At 47.3% G+C, this 19,425-nt stretch overlaps 1 protein-coding gene across 50 annotated transcripts in view; it reads right to left on the bottom strand.

The window, feature by feature from the left end:
* The window catches only part of LOC144480519 (CUGBP Elav-like family member 4), a 786,252-nt gene that overhangs the window by 80,507 nt on the left and 686,320 nt on the right, over nucleotides 1-19,425 (bottom strand). For 14 of the 50 annotated variants that reach the window (XM_078200040.1, XM_078200062.1, XM_078200082.1 and 11 more), the window contains exon 5: nucleotides 16,209-16,223. The exons of the other annotated variants lie outside the window; for them this stretch is intronic. In XM_078200040.1, coding sequence (XP_078056166.1) covers nucleotides 16,209-16,223 — 15 coding nt within the window. The remainder of the gene's footprint in view (nucleotides 1-16,208; nucleotides 16,224-19,425) is intronic. 50 annotated transcript variants of the gene reach the window in all.

The raw sequence follows: 19,425 nt of genomic DNA, 5'->3' as shown, positions 1-19,425 counted from the left end.
ATACCACTGGGCCATTGCCTCCCCCATTGATTGGCATGAGAGTTACCCAATCATCTGTTGTCTGTCCAGGGATAGCGGTGTCACTTAATGCCACCATTATTTTAAAACACATTGGACTCAGCAGCTGAGATTGTTTTCCAAAGTACGGATAAAAGAGAGCGCTCGGGATGAGGGGGGTACTTGTTGTGTAAATAGTGACATTTTGCGAGACAGAAGGAAGGATCCTTTGCATTAATCTCATTCATAAGTTGGAATGGTTCCAGAGTCAAAAGGTATTTAGTCACACTCCAATGAGTCTCACTTCAAATTAACCAAATTTCCATTTCACTCACTAATGCTTATCTTCCTGTTTAGATTTGTCGTAAAGGGTTTAGAATTTCACGAGAATTGAAACGAGAGATTCTTAGAACCCGACCCACAGCGTTGGAAAACAGAAACGCAAAGGGAGGATTTGTCAAATTATTGGCATTCGGGAATACTAATTGTTTCAATTTCAGTATACGTTAGACAAATAGAAAAGTGAATCTGAGTAATTATAACCCATTAAAGGAATGATGCCATAGATTTTCTGATTGGGAAACAAAAAGAGATTCGCAGTGAAGGGCTATGGGGATAGGGCCTAGGTGGGATTGTGGTCGGTGCAGACTCGATGGGCTGAATGGCCTCCTTCTGCACTGTAGGGATTCCATGATAAGCTGGTTAGGTTGATTCCGGAGATGGCGGGACTGATGTATGAGGAGAGATTGACTCGGTTAGGATTGTTTTCGCTGGAGTTCAGACGAATGAGGGGGGACTTATAAAATTCTAACAGGACCAGACAGGGTAGATGCAGGGAGGATGTTCCCAATGGTGGGAGGAGTCCATAACCAGGGGTCACAGTCTGAGGATTCGGGGTAGACCATTTAGGACGGAGGTGAGGAGACATTTCTTCACCCAAAGAGTGGTGAGCCTGTGGAATTCATTCCCACAGGAAGTAGTTGATGCCAAAACATTGAATGTATTCAAGAGGCGGCTGGATATAGCACTTGGGGCGAATGGGATCAAAGGTTATGGGGAGAAAGCAGGATTAGGCTATTGAGTTGGATGATCAGCCATGATCGTGTTGAATGGCGGAGCCGGCTCGAAGGGCCAAATGGCCTCCTCCTGCTCCTATCTTCTATGCTTCTATTTTTCTATGTAAAGTATCGGGGTTTCTCGCTGGCCTGTTTGGCTGTTGCTCATTGCTAGGGTGACCTCTCTGGCAGGCAGCGAGTCTGAAGGTGAAGGGACAGGGTTGGCAGCTGAGGTCATGACCTCCTCCTACTCCAATTTTCTATGTTTCTATAGTAAGACTGATGACCATTGGTTGGCCCTGGAGTTTGATCATATCAGAGACAAGTAGATGGGATCATAGATAAACGCAAAATACCATGGATGCTGGAATCTGAAACAAGAACAGAAAAATGCTGGAAAATCTCATCAGGTCTGACAGCATCTGTGGAGAGAGAATAGAGCTCGACGCTCTCTCCAAAGATGCAGTCAGATCTGCTGAGATTTGCAGAAGGAAATCTGCAAGAAATGCAGAAGAAGGCCATTCGGCCCATCGAGCCTGCACTGGCGGCAATCCCACCCAGGCCCTATCCACATAACCCCACATTTTAACCCTGCTAATCCCCTGACACTAGGGGGCAATCTAGCACGGCCAATCCATCTAACCCGCACATCTTTGGAGTGTGGGAAGAAACCGGAGCACCCGGAGGAAACCCACGCAGACACAGGGAGAAAGTGCAAACTCCACCCAGACCCAAGACCAGAATTGAACCCAGGTCCCTGGCGCTGTGAGGCAGCAGTGCTAACCACTGTGCCACCGTGCCACCCTGAATGATCGCACAGTGAACAAATTGAGCCACCATCATCCCCGCCCCCCACCCCCCGTCCCCCAAACTAAGTAAAGGGCATCATGAGGATGGCACGGTGGCACAGTGGTTAGCACTGCTGCCTGATGGTGCCAGGGACCCGGGTTCGATTCCCGGCTTGGGTCACTGTCTGTGCAGAGTCTGCACGTTCTCCCCGTGTCTGCGTGGGTTTCCTCCGGGTGCTCCGGCTTCCTCCCACAGTCCAAAGATGTGCGGGTTAGGTAGATTGGCCATGCTAAATTGACCCTAGCATCAGGGGGATTAGCAGGGTAAAAATGTGGGGCTGTGGGAATAGGCTCTGATGAGATTGTGGTCGGTGCAGACTCGATGGGCCGAATGGCCTCCTTCTGCAGTGTAGGGATGAAATTTGGCATGCTAGGAAATTAGATCAAAAGCATTGGCATACAAGATAGTGTACAATCTCCTTATGGGGTATTGTAATTTGAGTAAAAACATACAATACCAGGTAAAGCAAGAGAATTCTGGCCATTAGAAGTTTCGTTTGAGGAAAGTTTGATTCCTGTTTGCTTAAAGGAATGCTTTGGGATTATGACATGAAAAAATGGAGTCAAAGGACAAGAGGTGTGGCACTTTCAATTTAAACTCAGCAAAATGCTGAATAAACTCCATGTGAATTGGAAATGATAGGTTTTAGTACCCTCAGATCCAGACACAAGGCACGTAGCATAAAGGCAATGGGGTGAGGGCATTTTATGGAGACCTTTTCAGTTCTCATTAAAACTTAAGCCTTGAGCAGGACACCACTGGCTGTCAATCTCGGGGATCTTGCTTCAAATCCAGACATCGCCAATGGGATCAAAAAAAAGTCTTAGCTCTCTGCTGGCCGTTCCCTGTGAAATGCGCTTATGTGACTCTTAATCTGGTTGCAAGCGGGCATGGATCCAAAGCCCTTAATTCCATGATAAGTTAACAATCTCATCGGATGGCGTGGGAGATGGGGGTGTGCCAGGCTAATGGGGAAGTGCTGTAAAAGGATACTCCCCCTGACACTGGGGCTGTGGAATTTTACTCCGCAGTCAACCATCATACAGTCCAAAGATGTGCGGGTTAGGTTGATTGGTCGTGCTAAATTGACCCTTGTGTCAGGGGGATTAGCAGGGTAAGTATGTGAGATAGGGCCTGGGTGGGATTGTGGTCGGTGCAGACCCGATGGGCCAAATGGCCTCCTTCTGCACTGTAGGGATTCTATGATTCTATGATCAGACCCATGAGTCTATAGAACCAAGATGAGGAGGAATTTCTTCAGACAGAGGGTGGTGAATCTGTGGAATTCATTTCAGAGAGACATAGAGGTTTACAGCATGGAAACAGGCCCTTCGGCCCAACTTACACATGTTGCCCTTTTTATTAACCACTAAGCTAGTCCCAATTGCCCGTGTTTGGCCCACATCCCTCTATACCCATTTTACCCTTGTAGCTGTCTAAATGCTTCTTAAAAGACAGAAGGTTGTCGAGGCCGGGTCATTGAGTGTATTTAAGACAGATGGTTTCTTAATTGGTAAGGAGATCGAAGGATACGGGGAAAAGGCGGGAGAATGGGTTTTGAGAAACTTATCAGCCATGATTGAATGGTGGAGCAGACTCAATGGGCTGAATGGCCTAATTCTGCTCTTATATCTTATGGTCTTTGCAGCTAGGAACTAGACACTGAAAATGGAAACTGTTCCAATTCCCAGCATTAACCTCCCTCACTTTGATGAGTGTATGATACCCAAATGAAACAGGGCTGCACGGTGGCACAGTGGTTAGCACTGCTGCCTCACAGTGCCAGGGACCCGGGTTCGATTCCTGGCTTGGGTAACTGTATGCATGGAGTCTGCACATTCTCCCCGTGTCTGCGTGGGTTTCCTCCGGGTTCTCCGGTTTCCTCCCACAGTCCAAAAGACATGCTGGTTAAGGTGCATTGGCTGCGCTAAATTCTCCCTCAGTGTACCCGAACAGGCGCCGGAGTGTGGTGACTAGGGGATTTTCACAGTAACTTCATTGCAATGTTAATGTAAGCCTACTTGTGACACTGATAAATAAACTTAAACAACAGTGAATCACGAGACGAATGTTACATGTATACAGTGGTACCTGGTACAGGAAAATAACACACACAGCTATATTAATATCACTGGAAATTGGGGGTCGGTTTAGCTCAGTTGGCTGGATGACTGGTTTGTGATGCAGAGCGATGCCAACAGCACAGGTTCAATTCCCGTGCTGGCTGAGGTTATTCATGAGGGCCAACCCTCATGATATTGGAATAGTGTAGGTTAGATGGGCTTTAGATTGGTTTCACTGGTCGGCGCAACATCGAGGGCTGAAGGGCCTGTACTGCGCTGTAATGTTCTATGTTCTAACCACCTTCTCAATCTTGCCCCTTACCCGAGGTGTGGTGATCCTCAGTTTAAAATCATCACCCTTCTTCCCCTCAAGGGAGAGTTTGCCTCAGCCTCCCATCCATTGACTCCGTCTACACTTCCCGCTGCCTTGGAAAAGCAGCCAACATAATCAAGGACCCCAGACAGGTGTGGAGACTAGGGGATTTTCACAGTAACTTCATTGCAGTGTTAATGTAAGCTTACTTGTGACACTAACAAATAAACTTTTTAAACTTTAAAACATGCTGCTTTCCACCTTCTTCCAATGGGAAAAAGATACAAAAGTCTGAGATCACGTACCAACTGACTCAAGAACAGCTTCTTCCCTGCTGCCATCAAGCTTTTGAATGGAGCTACCATATATTAAGTTGATCTTTCTCTGCACCCTAGCTATGACTGTAGCACTACATTCTGCACCCTCTCCCTTCCTTCTCCCCTATGTACATCTGGAACATAGGAACACAGGAATTAGGAACAGGAATAGGCAAATTCAACCCTTCGAGCCTGCTCCGCCATTCAATCAGATCATGGCTGATCTCTCCCTGGTCTCAAATCCACCTCCCCACCTGTTCCACATATCCATTTTTTATTAGAAATATATCTATCTCCTTGAAACCATTCAACGATTCAGACTCCGTCGCGCTATAGGGCAGCGAGTTCCACAAATTCACCACCCTCTGCGAGGAGTAGTTCCTCCTCATCTCAGTGTTAAATCTACCGCCTCTCGACCTATACCTGTGACCTCTTGTTCTGGATTGTCCCACAAGAGGAAACATTTAGTCTACGTTTACTTTATCAATACCTTTTAAGATTTTATATACCTCGATCAGATCCCCTCACATTCCTCTAAACGCCAGCGAGTAGAAGCCCAAACTGTTTAATCTCTCCTCATACTTTCATCCCTGGAATCAATCTGGTGTACCTCCTAGGTTCAGTGGATTGGCCGTGCTAAATTGTCCCTTAGCGTCAGGGGGACTAGCTAGGGTAAATGCATGGGGTTACGGGCCTGGGTGGGATTGTTGTCAGTGCAGACTCGATGGGCTGAATGGCCTCCTCCTGCACTGTAGGGATTCCATGACCTATGACTCTGTCTCCACTGCCTTCTGAGTCAGAAAGTCCCAAAATGGTGAAACCCTCGGAGAGAAAAAAATTCTCGCCATCTCTATTCTAAAAGGGCCACCCCTCATTTTAAAAGAGGGTGCCACTCCTGACCACAGTGTAGATGGGGATCAGGATCACTCAGACCCACTGACCGATCAACCTGCTTCAGCCAGGTTCTGGAGGGCAAATAACAAAGTCTGAGGTCACGTACCAACCAACTCAAGAACAGCTTCTTCCCTGGTGCCGTCAGACTTTTGAATGGACCTACCTCGCACTAAGTTACCTTACTTGAGAAAGGATATACTGGCACTGGAGGGGGGTGAAGAGGAAATTCACTAGGTTGATTCCGGAGTTGAGAAGGTTTGGCTTATGAGGAGAGACTGAGTAGACTGGGGCTATACTCATTGGAATTCAGAAGAGTGAGGGGAGATCTTATCGAAACATATAAGATTATGAAGGGAATAGATAAGATAGAAGCAGGGAAGTTGTCTCCACTGGCGGGTGAAACTAGAACTAGGGGGCGTAGCCTCAAAATAAGGGGGAGCAGATTTAGAGGAGGAACGTCTTCACACAAAGGGTTGTGAATCTGTGGAATTCCCTGCCCAGTGAAGCAGTTGAGGCTACCACATTGAATGTTTTTAAGGCAAGGATAGATACATTTTTGAACAGTAAAGGAATTAAGGGTTATGGTGAGCGAGCGGGTAAGTGGAGCTGAGTCCACGAAAAGATCAGCCATGATCTTATTGAATGGCGGAACAGGCTCGAGGGGCCAGATGGCCTACTCCTGCTTTTAGTTCTTATGGTCTTATGTTCTTAAGTTGATCTTTCTCTACACCTTAGCTATGACTGTAACACTACATTCTGCACCCTCTCCTTTCCTTCTCTATGAATGGTATGCTTTTGTCCGCACAACGTGCAAGAAACAATACTTTTCACTGTATCCCAATACATGGGACATATCAAATCAAATCTGGGTCTGTGGTGACTTTACCAAGGAGCATCATGTGCCTTCACCTATGCTTGCTACCTGCCACTTCATTGCAAACATAGTTTCATTGCTTATCATCCAACTGCCCACATTCACATACAGATAGCCTGAGGCATCTGATCTCTCACAAGGACCTTCTTACCTGTGAACAGCAGAGAATTTGGAAGAGACCAGCCATCTGCAAAAAAGTCACACATATAAACTGCATTGTATCTACATAACTGATACGTTATACACCAATAAGATCATAAGATAATTATGGATGAGGAACACCATTCAGTCCATTTCAATGCATCCATCCACAAATGACCCCCAAACAGCAACAACTTTATATTCATCTATCCATCGCCTTCAAGGTAACAAAATTGACCCAAGGTACTTCGCAGGAGAGGTATGAAGCAAACTATGACACGGAGCCACATTTTGGGTCAGCTGACCAAAATGTTGGTCAAGGTGGTAGGCTTTAAGGGATGTCTTAAAGGAGGGGAGTGAGGGAGAGCGATGGAGAGGTGGAAGGGAGGCACAACCAGAGCTCGGGGTCTAAACAACTAAAGACAAGGATTGGAATTGGGGAAACAGATGAAATTTAATTAGCTGCCTGTCACCCTCCAATATCTTCCACAGCCAGAAAGACCATAAAACAGAGGAGCAGAATTAGGCCACTCGGCCCATCGAGTCTGCTCCGCCATTCAATCATGGCCGATATTTTTTTCATCCCCATTCTCCTGCCTTATTCATAACCCCCGATCCCCTTATTAATCAAGAACCTATCTATCTTTGTCTTAAAGACATTCAAAGGCACCCATCTCCCAGCTCACCTCCAGAAGGCTGGTCAAATCTAGTCCATGTTATCGGTAGCACAGTGGTTAGCACTGCTGCCTCACAGCGCCAGTGACCTGTGTTCGATTCCCGGCTTGGGTCACTGTCTGTGTGGAGTCTGCACATTCTTCCCGGTTTCCTCCCACAGTCCAAAGATGTGCTGGTTAGATGAATTGGCCATGCTAAATTGCCCCTTCGTGCCAGGGTTATTAGCTAAGTTTTTAAAGTTTAAGTTTATTTATTAGTGAGTCAAGTGGGCTTATGCTGCAATGAACTTACAGTGAAAATCCCCTAGTCGCCACACTCCGGCGCCTGTTCGGGTACACAGAGGGAAAATTTAGCATGGCCAATGCACCTAACCAGCACCTCTTTTGGACTGTGGGAAGAAACCGGAGCGCCCGGAGGAAACCCATGCAGACACGGGGAGAACATGTAGACAGTGACCCAAGCCAGGAATTGAACCTGGGTCCCCGGCACTGTGAGGCAACAGTGCTAACCACTGTGCCACCGTGCTGCCCGGTGGATAAATTTAGCTGGGTAAATACGTGAGGTTACGGGGAGAGGGCCTGAGTGGGATGGTTGTCTGTGCAGGTTCGATGGGCTGAATGGCCTTCTTCTGTACTGTAAGGTTCTATGATTCTATGATCTGCAGTACTATCGTCCGACCTCAGAATTACTAGCCCAGTAACACAACTCACCTAAATGCTCACATTTCCGTCAACTCATTCTGTTCAACTACTTCAGGACTATTTCTTAGCTATAGCTACACATTATATTTCTGGTCCATTATCCTCTCTTGTCTGAAGATGCGATACGACGCTGCGTTCGAGTCCTCGGAGTGGGAATATGATCTTTGGTACCTCAGTTTTCACATGTCCAGGAAAAAGAATGGAATCATGGCCCATCCTATCCTCAAATGATGCCCTCATATGGGGAGGTTGTAGTGCACTAACTCTGTCACTGGACTATAACCATAGAACCCTTACAGTGGAGAAGGAGGCCATTCGGCCCATTGAGCCTGCACTGACAACAATCCCAGCCACATTTCCCATAACACCCATGTGTTTACCCAACTAATCCTCCTGACACTAAGGGGCAATTTAGCATGGTCAATCCCTCTAACCTACACGTCTTTGGACACTAAGGGGCAATTTAGCATGGCCCATCCCCCTAACCTACACATCTTTAGACACTAAGGGGCAATTTAGCATGGCCAATCCACCTAACTCGTACTTCTTTGGACATTAAGGAGTAATTTAGCATAGCCAATCCACTTAACCTACACATCTTTGGACACTCAGGGGCAACTTAGCATGGTCAATCAACCTAACCTGCACATCTTTGGACACTAAGGGACACTTAATCATGGTAAATCCACCTAACCCTAAACTGGACATCTTTGGACTGTGGGAGGAAACCGGAGCACCCGGGGAGGACGTGCAAACTCCACACAGATAGTCACCTGAGGCCGGAATTGAACCCGGGTCCTTGGCGCTGTGAGGCAGCAATGCTAACCACTGTGCCGCCCCCAAGGAAATGCCAGCTCTGCTCGGAATGATCTGGCAACTGAAGATAAATAGGCACCTAAACCCTCATAGGCAAAGAGAATAAAATGATGGCGTGTCGCTACAGAGTTTGCCTGAGTCGCTGTTATCTAATTTCTAATATTCCTAAAGCTCCTCCAATAACAGGATACTTTGGACAAAAGAAAATGCGTAACAGATAAAGGGCGGTCACACCTCAGTCTGTGTGTACAATAAAGGGATTATCCTACGGTTGGTATAGGGTGACACTGTCACCTCATTCCATTTATACAATAAAATAACAGTATTATCCAATGTTGCAAATACTGTCCCGCTCACATCTCATTCCACGCACATAATGACAGGATTATTCAGAGGTATGATTACAATGCAACACAATGGGCCAGATGTTTCTTAATTTGCATATAAACAGACTCTAGTCCTCTAAGATTTTTTGTTGTAATAGGTTCTTTTGATTCTGTGAAGAATGTAGCCCAGCATGTTAACCTTGCTGCTGCCAGCATGGCCCAGGAAACTATTATCACTCAGTACCAGCCGTTCCCTTTTAAAGTAACACGGTGACATGTAAGATTAGAGCAAGAAATCCAATAGAAATCGATTTATTCCTGAAAAAGAAACATGCTGCTGAATCTTTTCATCTTGCACTCATCAGGACAGACCAAATTTCAAAGCGGGCAATAATTAACGCTGCATGATAACAGGGTGCTGATTGGCTAGGAGTTGGATTCTGATTGGTCAGGGTGTTGCCATGGAGATGCGCTGGGGGAACTACTTAGGTACAGAGAGAGGGAGAGAGATACCTTGCTCTGTTCACTGCCCTCACATCCTCTATCCACAGTACATTTAGTACAGGGCGACACAGTGGCACAGTGGTTAGCACTGCTGCCTTACAGCTCGGGTTCAATTCCTGCCTCGGGTGACTGTCTGTGTGGAGTTTGCACGTTCTCCCCCCCCCCCCCCCCGTGTCAATGTGGGTTTCCTCCGGGTGCTCCAGTTTCCTCTTATAGTCCAAAGATGTGTGGGTTAGGTGGATTGGCCATGCTAAATTGACCCCAGTGTCAGGGGATTAGCAGGGTAAATAGGTGGAGCTATGGGGATAGGGCCTAGGTGGGATTGTGGTCGGTGCAGACTCAATGGGCTGAATGGCCTCCTTTTGCACTGTAGGGATTCTATTGTTCTACTGTTCCGCATGCTTTTGTTTATTTCAAAAAGATGCAATGCCATTGACACACGTTTCTTTTTTTTGCAGAGTGCAGGTCCATGCATATGAATATATGTAACTTCTGGGGCAAGCATACATCAGTCATATTACAAGCCCAACTGATCATCTTAATTTAGCTGCGAATGTCATTCTTAAAACACCCTGGGGTCATTCAACAAGAGCTGTCCAATCGTGGGATTACCTCTAACATCTATCATATGATATGTAACATCACATCTATCTCAGAAGACTAAGGAAATTTGGCATATCCAGTATGACTCTCACCAACTTTTACAGATGCACCATAGAAAGCATTCTTTCTAGTTCTAGCACAGCTTGGTATGGCTCCTGCTCTGCCCAAGACCACAAGAAACTACAAAGGGTCATGAAGCCCAGTCCATCACGCAAACCAGCCTCCCATCCATTGACTCCGTCTACACTTCCCGCTGCCTCTGAAAAGCAGCCAGCATAATTAAGGACCCCACGTACCCCGGACATTCCCTCTTCCACCTTTTTCCGTTGGGAAAAAGATACAAAAGTCTGAGGTCACGTATCAACCGACTCAAGAACAGCTTCTTCCCTGCTGCCATCAGACTTTTGAATGGACCTACCTCGTACTAAGTTGATCTTTCTCTACACCCTAGCTATGACTGTAACACTACATTCTGCACCCTCTCCTTTCCTTCTCTATGAATGGTATACTTTGTATAGCACGCAAGAAGCAATACTTTTCACTGTATACTAATACATGTGAAAATAATAAATCAAATCAAATCAAATGTTCAATAGTGTGTGCTGAGCCTTGCCAGCATGGACTAGTTGAATACAGCCAGTACTCTACCGAAATAGTTACATGGCTGCAATCCTTCACATCTCAAACACTTTGAGAACAAACCAGAGACCCCAGAAGGGTTCAATGTTGCTCAGGTAGAACTGGACATCATCAGTTTAAAGTTTATTTATCAGTGTCACAAGTAAGCTTACATTAACACTGCAATGAAGTTACTGTGAAAATCCCCTAGTCGTCACACTTTGGCGCCTGTTCGGGTACACTGAGGGAGAATTTAGCATGGCCAATGCAGCTAATTAGCGTGTCTTTCAGGCTGTGGGAGGAATCCGGAGCACCCGGAGGAAACCCACACAGGCGTGGGGAGAACATTCAGACAGTGACCCAAGCTGGGAATCGAACCCAGGTCCCTGACGCTGTGAGGCAACAGCATGTTGCCCAATTTAGCATGGCCAATCCATCTAACCTACACATCTTTGGATACTGAGGGAGCATTTAGCATGGCCAGTGCGCCTAACCAGCACATCTTTCGGACTGTGGGAGGAAACCGGAGCACCCGGCGGAAACCCACGCAGACACGGGGAGAAGGTGCAGGCTCCGCACAGACAGTGACCCAAGCTGGGAATCAAACCTGGGTCCCTGGCACTGTGGGGCAGCAGTGCCAACCACTGTGCCAGGGTGAACAACTCTCGCTGAGAAGAGTAGGGGGCTGTGAGAGTGGATGGGGGTGGGCATTGCCAGAGCTCTGAAGGTAGGGGTAGATTCATAACCAGGGCTGTGAGAGGGTGGAAATGGGAGGAGAGCGATTACTCTGCACGTTTGAGTTTTAAAGGCCTGAATTGAGTGAAACACAACATCCCGTGAGCGTACAATCTGGGGCTAGGGGCAATGGGCTCAATATTGTACATTGAGTTGGTCAATCTGATGTTAGTGCACATGTAGAACCTGCGAAGTTCTTGGGTGATATAGTAAAGGGGTAGAATCAAGGATATATTTAAAGCATTGCTCACTATGTACCACTCTTTCCATCTCTATTACCCACCAGTCATAGAATCCTACAATGCAGAAGGAGACCACTCAGCCCATCGAGTCTGCACCAACCCTAACCCCATACATTTACCCTTGCTCGTCCCCCCTGACACTAAGAGGCAATTTAGCATGGCTAATCCACCTAGCCCACACATCTTTGGACTGTGGGAGGAAACCGGAGCACTCGGAGGAAGCCCACACAGACATGGGGAAGAACGTGCAAGTTCCACACAGACAGTGACCCAAACTGGGAATCGAACCCAGGTCCCTGGCGCTGTGAGGCAGCAGTGCTAACCACTGTGCCACCGTGCCTTTGCGAGTCACGTAAACTCTCCATTTCTTCACATCATTTACCTTGGTCCCACCATTGCCATCTGCACCTTCAGTTGCCTAGGGCTGACCCACATCTGGAATACTAATGATAGTTCTGGACATCACGTCTTAGGGAGGATGGGAATGTATCTTACGTTTCCCTGGATGATACCTGGATTCCAAAGATTGAATTTTGAACGCAGATCACGCAAACTAGGGTTGGATTGCCTGAAATTAAGGTGGTCAAAACGTGATTCAACCTACGTTTCCAAGATATTCACGGGAACAGGTAGGATAGATTGCGAGAAACTGGTTGGTGTGACAAGGACAAGGAAATATGATCCAAAAGCGAGAATCGGACCATTCTGGAGTGGGATTAGGACAATCTTCCAATGAATCAGAGAATCATAGAATCCCTACAGTGCAGAAGGGGGCCATTTGGGCCATTGATCCTGCACCGACCACAATCCCATGCAGACCCGATCCCTGTAATCCCACGTATTTACGCTGCTAATACCCCCCACTAAGGGGCAATTTAGCATAGCCAATGAACCTAACCTGCACATCTTTGGATACTAAGGGGCAATTTAGCACGGCCAATCCACCTAACCTGCACATCTTTGGACTGTGGGAGGAAACCCACGCAGACACGGCGAGAATGTGCAAATTCCGATAGTCAACCAAGGCTACGATCGAACCCAGGTCGCTGGCGCTGTGAAGCAGCAGTGCTAACAACTGTGCCACCCTAAAATTAAATTCCACCAGCTGCCACGGTGGGATTTGAACTCATGTACCAGATTATAAACCTGGTCTTGGGATTCCTAGTCCAGGAACACTAACACCATGCCATCGTCTTCTCTTTCGACACGCTGAGGTAAACACGTTCTTTAAAGCTACAGCTTTTTCCCCCACGTTTACTTCTAATATAGAGACAACAGTAAGATTTTCAATGACATTTCCATTACGACCAACAAGATCTGTCGAACTCAATTGAAAATGTCCTGAGCATTCTGTCTGGAAGCATCTACTGCACATCCACCAGTTGACCTGTAGATGGTGCTGCCATTCCAAAATACCGCAAGGATTTAGCTGCGACGGATTGGTGCATTTAATGTTTAACCCCTTCCTGGCCAAGGCATCACCATCCCTGCACCAAGATATAACTGCTTTTTAAAAAAAACTCCACGACATGAATTAAGAAGTGACTTGGAGCTCAGTATCACTCCCCAATCCTACTTCGCAACACCTGACATTATAGATGTGGAGCTGATACCATTTCGAAGGGTCTTTTTCACAGTCAACATGCCGGTGTTTTACACACTGGAAACAAACCCCCCTCAGTACTCGAGGGTTCATAGGAACATAGGAATTTGGAGCAGAAATAGGCACGGTGGCACAGTGCTTAGCACTGCTGCCTCACAGCACCAGGGACCCGGGTTCATTCCCGGCTTGGGTCGCTGTCTGTGTGGAGCCTGCGAGTTCTCCGTGTGGGTTTCCTCAGGGTGCTCTGGTTTCCTCCCACAGTCCGAAAGACATGCCGGTTAGGTGCATTGGCCGTACTAAATTATCCCTTAGTGTACCCAAACAGACGCTGGAGTATGGCGACTAGGGGATTTTCACAGTAACTGATTTGATTTATTATTGTCACATGTATTAGTATACAATGAAAAGTATTGTTTCTTGCGCACTATGCAGACAAAGCATGCCGTTCATAGAGAAGGAAAGGAGAGGGTGCAGAATGTAGTGTTACAGTCATAGTGAGGGTGTAGAGAAAGATCAACTTAATGCAAGGTAGGTCCATTCAAAAGTCTGATGGCAGCAGGGAAGAAACTGTTCTTGAGTCGGTTGGTACGTGACCTCAGACTTTTGTATCTGTTTCCCGATGGAAGAAGGTGGAAGAGAGAATATCCGGGGTGCATGGGGTCCTTGATTATGCTGGCTGCTTTCCCGAGGCAGCGGGAAGTGTAGGCGGAGTCAATGGATGGGAGGCTGGTTTGCGTGATGGATTGGGCTACATTCATGACCCTTTGTAGTTTCTTGCGGTCTTGGGCAGAGCAGGAGCCATACCAAGCTGTGATACAGCCAGAAAGAATGCTTTTTATAGTGCATCTGTAAAAGTTGGTGAGAGTTGTAGTTGACAGGCCAAATTTCCTTAACCTCCTGAGAAAGTATAGGCTGTGGTGGGCTTTCTTAACTATAGTGTTGGCATGGGGGGACCAGGACAGGTTGTTGGTGATCTGGACACCTAAAAACCTGAAGCTTTCGACCCTTTCTACTTCGTCCCCATTGATGTAGACAGGGGCACGTTCTCCACTACGCCGATAGTCATTAAGGCACGCTGTTTGGCTTTTCTTTGGTACCGGGATGATGGTCGTCTTCTTGAAGCAGATAGGGACCTCAGATTTCATAGAATCCATAGAATCCTACGGTGCAGAAGGAGGCCATTCAGCCCATCTAGTCTGCACTGACCACAATCCCACCCAGGCCCTATCCCCATAACCCCATGCATTTACCCCAGCTAGTCCCCCTGACATTAAGGGGCAATTTAGCATTACCAATCCACCTAACCCGCACATCTTTGGACTGTGGAAGGAAACCGGAGCACCCGGAGGAAACCCACACAGACACGGGGAGAACGTGCAGACTCCACACAGACAGTGACCCAAGCCAGGTATCGAACTCCAGTCCCTGGTGCTGTGAGGCAGCAGTGCTAACCACTGTGCCATCGTGCCACCCCGATTGTTGTAAAGAGAGGTTGAAGATGTCTGCGAATAGCCCGCCAACTAGTCCGTGCAGGATCTGAGTGCTTGTCTGGGTACACTTCATTGCAGTGTTAATGCAAGCCTACTTGTGACAGTAATAAATAAACTTTAAACTTTAAATTCAGCCCTTCAAGCCTATTCCGCCATTCAATCAGATCTTGGCTGATCTCTTCCTGGTCTCAAATCCACCTCCCCACCTGTTCCCCATAGCCCTTTAACCCTTTTTTAAAAATCAGAAATATATCTATCTCCCTCTTGAAACCATTCAATGATTCAGACTCCACCGCGCTTCTCCCATCCCTTTCCATCTCACTTAATGAGTATAACCTTCTCTGCCTTTCTCCCTCTTGTGTTTATCTAGTTTCCCTTTAAAGGATACCCTGCCGGGATCAGTGCAAAATCACCTTCTTGAAACACAGCCAGTATTTTCATTGAAACACAGCTCACTCAGACATCCATGATTAAATTGTAAAGCGCAGTTACCATTAGCAACCCCTTCTTCACGTTGGATACCCTTTGGGTCACAGCTCTGTCGAGGCACCTCAGAATAAACCCAGGCTTCCTCCATCTTACAGACGTGTGGGGTGACCTCCCCACGTAATGGATACTTTGCACTGGGAATGAATCCAATCACACTCCCCCACTTTCAAAGTTCGCGGACGGAATTTTCCTGTCCCGCCTACCACGGGAATCGTGGCGGGCGGGACACGGATCATGCAAAGGTTCGATGACCTCGGGCGGGATTTTCCAGCCTTCGGGGCGAGCGTGGCTGGAAAATTCCACGGAAGTTTTCTGGGCTTTGATGTCGTGCTGTTGTTCGATTTATAATGCCACATCTGCGATTCCTGCTTTTCAGGATTTGTCTGCGGGATATGAATTTATTGCCTATCCTTAGTTTCTTCACCAATTCTTCTCTGAAGAATGATTTTCAAGGGTACAGCGAATCAACTGGATAGTGCCAGATTGGGGCTTGCTATGGTCAGGTATAATAGGTTCCTATGTGCTTTTTTTTTAGACAATGCAGCAGAAAATATTCTTTTCCCCTGGTGCCAGCCCATAAATTACCAAAGTGGTTCGCATTGCTGCCTCACAGCGCCAGGGACCCGGGTTTGATTCACTGTCTGTGTGGAGTTTGCACATTCTCCCCGTGTCTGCGTGGGTTTCCTCTGGGTGCTCCGGTTTCCCCCCATAGTCCAAAGATGGGTTAGGTTGATTGGCCATGCTAAATTGCCCCTTAGTGCCAGGGGGTTAGTCGGGTAAATGAGTAAGGTTATGGGGATAGGGCCTGGGTGGGATTGTGGTCGGTGCAGATTCGATGGGCCGAATGGCCATCTTCGGCCCTGTAGGATTCTATGATTCTAAATCTGTGCAGCGCAGCTTCACAACTTGGGGGTTTGTCTGATGAGGAAAGGTCTAGGCTTGTATCATAGAATCCCTACAGTGCAGAAGGAGGCCATTTGGCCCATCAGGTCTGCACTGACTCTCCGACAGAGCATCTTACAAAGACCCTATCCCCATAACCCTGCATATTTACCCCACCAATCCACCTAACCTACACATCTTTGGACACTAAGGGGTAATTTAGCATGGCCAATCCACCTAACTTGCACATCTTTGGACAGTAAGGGGTAATTTAGCATGGCCAATCCACCTAACTTGCACATCTTTGGACACTAAGGGGCAATTTAGCATGGCCAATCCGCCTAACCTGCACATCTTCCGACTGTGGGAGGAAACCAGAGCACCCTGAGGAAACCCACGCAGACATGGGGAGAACATGCAAGCCTCACACAGACAGCCTCACACAGGCAGAATCGAACCCGGATCCCTGGCGCTGTGAGGCAGCAGTGTTCACCACTCTGCCACCGTATCCACTGGAGTTCAGAAGAGCAAGACGTGACTTGATTGAAATCTTTAAAACCCTGAGGGGTCTTGACAGGATGGATGTGGAGAGGACGTTTCCTCTTGTGGGAGAATGTAGAACCAGGGGGCCACTGTATAAAAATAAGAGGTCAGTCATTTAAGACAGAGATGAGGAGAATTTATTTTCTCTCAGAGGGTCATGAGTCGTTGTTGTCGGTGCAGGCTCGCTGGGCTGAATGGCCTCCTTCTGCACTGTGGGGATTCGATGATTCTTTGGAACTCTCTTCCTCAAAAGGCTGTGGAAGCAGAGTCTTTTTATACTTTTAAGGCAAAGGTAGATAGATTTATGGTGAGCAACAGGGATAAAGGTCATGGGGGTAGGCAGGAGGTTACAATCAGATCAGCCACGATCTTATTGAATGGCGGAGCAGGCTTGAGGAGCCGAATGGCCTATTCCTGCTTCTAATTCATATGGCCGTACTTTGGTGTCTTTGGAATTTGCCATGGCCCGATTTGAACTTGTGGTCTCTCATTCATTTATCCAATTGTACAATATCTCTCCTGCTGTATCCTTCATAGAAATCTAGAAGTGTCAATATGACTGAGGGTTCAGACACTGAATCCAGCTCCGAGGCACAGTTCAGCAAACGGATTGCCAGGAGTTCGAGACTTGAACTCAAATTTACAGACAGTCTCAGCCACATCCCGTTTACCGCACGTGACTCGAGCCGGGAATCGAACCCGGGTCCCTGGTGCCGTGAGGCAGCAGTGCTAATCACTCTGCCACCGTACCGCCCACATGGGAGATGTTTCATTACATTAAAGGTGCTACATATACAATTACAAGTTGCTGTTGGTGGTGCCTCGATTAAGTGGTTCTCAGGTGAGTGCAGGAAGCTGCGAATGGGGGCGGCACGGTGGTTAGCACTGCTGCCTCACAGCGCCAGGGACCCGGGTTCGATTCCCGGCTTGGGTCACTGTCTGTGTGGAGTTTGCGCATTCTCCTCGTGTCTGCGTGGGTTTCCTCCGGGTGCTCCGGTTTCCTCCCACAGTCCAAAGATGTGCGGGTTAGGTTGATTGGCCAGGTTAAAAATTGCCCATTAGAGTCCTGGGATGTGTAGGTTAGAGGGATTAGCGGGTAAAATATGTGGGGGTAGGGCCTGGGTGGGATTGTGGTCGGTGCAGACTCGATGGGCCGAATGGCCTCCTTCTGCACTGTAGGGTTTCTATGATTCTATGATTCTATGATTCTCCCTGTGTCAGCGTGGGTTTCCTCCGGGTGCTCCGGTTTCCTCCCACACTCCGTAAGACGTGCTGGTTAGGTGGATGGGCAAAATTTTCCCTTAGTGTCAGGGGAACTGGCTGGGGTAAATGTGTGGGGGTGGGGCCTGGGTTGGATTGTGGTCAGTGCAGACTCGATGGGCCAAATGGCCTCCTTCTGCACTGTAGGATTGCATGAGGGAGCTAAGCCTGTATTTTTAGGTAAGAGGTTTTCAGCGTCTCTTCACAGAATCTGAGAGCGAATATGTTCCTTTGGAAAAAAAGTGTTTTCCTCTTTATTTACTCTCTCCTTCAGGAGATCTCTACAGAACAAAAGCAATTTTCATACACTTCCATTCAATCAACTTGTGCTAAACACATGTGGAATTAGATTGGGTCTGCTTGAGTGTTAAGAATAATGCCCATTGACAGCTTGCCTTGTACACTTAGTACCTTCAATGAATTAACTGGCCTTTTTCCAAACCATGCTTCGCCAAGGGATTTGTACATGTTTTGACCTTTACTTTAACACTTTGCAAGACTTTGAATTTTTGCAACACTAAAGTCAGTCCTGAAACTCAACAGGATTCAGGGGCCTACCTCCACGGAACGCTTCCTGCCCGGGACTTGGTGCATCTTTCAAAATGCCTTGTTTTTTTGTGAGAATATGGTGCTCAAAAGGACAAGGGATGGAAACCGAAGAGTGCTAAATCTTAATTTTTGAAAGATGTGTAGTGTGGAGGACCCTAACATTCTCTAAACCATCAAAAGTGTGCTAGAGCATTTCTTGATAGGGGCTGAGATCGTGTCAGATGGAATATAAGACCATAATATATAGGAGCAGAATTGGGCCATTCAGCCCATCGAGTCTGCTCTGCCATTCAATCAAGGCTCATATATTTCTCAACCCCATTCTTCCGCCTTTTCTCCGTAAACTTTGAGCCCCTTACCAATCAAGAACCTATCTCTCCCTGTCTTAAATGCACTCAATGACCTGGCCTCCACAGCCTTCTGTGGCAATGAATTCAATAGATTTGCCACTCTCTGGCTGAAGAAATTCCTCAGCAAATGGCTTGACAAGATAACACTTAGGCTATGCCTGGGCTTAGTTTGGACTGGTCTGGGCCACTTGTGTGGAGGATTAGAGAGAAATCAGATGTATGGGCGGCACGGTGGCACAGTGGTTAGCACTGCTGCCTCAGAGCACCAAGGACCCGGGTTCGATTCCTGGCTCGGGTTATTGTCTGTGTGGAGTTTGCACATTCTCCCCTTGCCTGCATGGGTTTCCTCTGGGTGCTCCAGTTTCCTCCCACACTCCAGAGATGTACAGGGTTAGGTGTATTGGCCATGCTAAATTACCCCTTAGAGTCCAAAGATGTGTAGGTTAGGTGGATTGGCCATATTAAGGTGTCCCTTAGTGTCCAAAGATGTGCAAGTTAGGTGGATTGGCCATGCTAAACTGCCCCTTAATGTCCAA

The sequence above is a fragment of the Mustelus asterias genome, chromosome 29 (genome assembly GCF_964213995.1).
Source record: "Mustelus asterias chromosome 29, sMusAst1.hap1.1, whole genome shotgun sequence".
NCBI lineage: Eukaryota > Metazoa > Chordata > Chondrichthyes > Carcharhiniformes > Triakidae > Mustelus > Mustelus asterias.
This window is presented reverse-complemented; position numbering and strand designations above follow the sequence as displayed.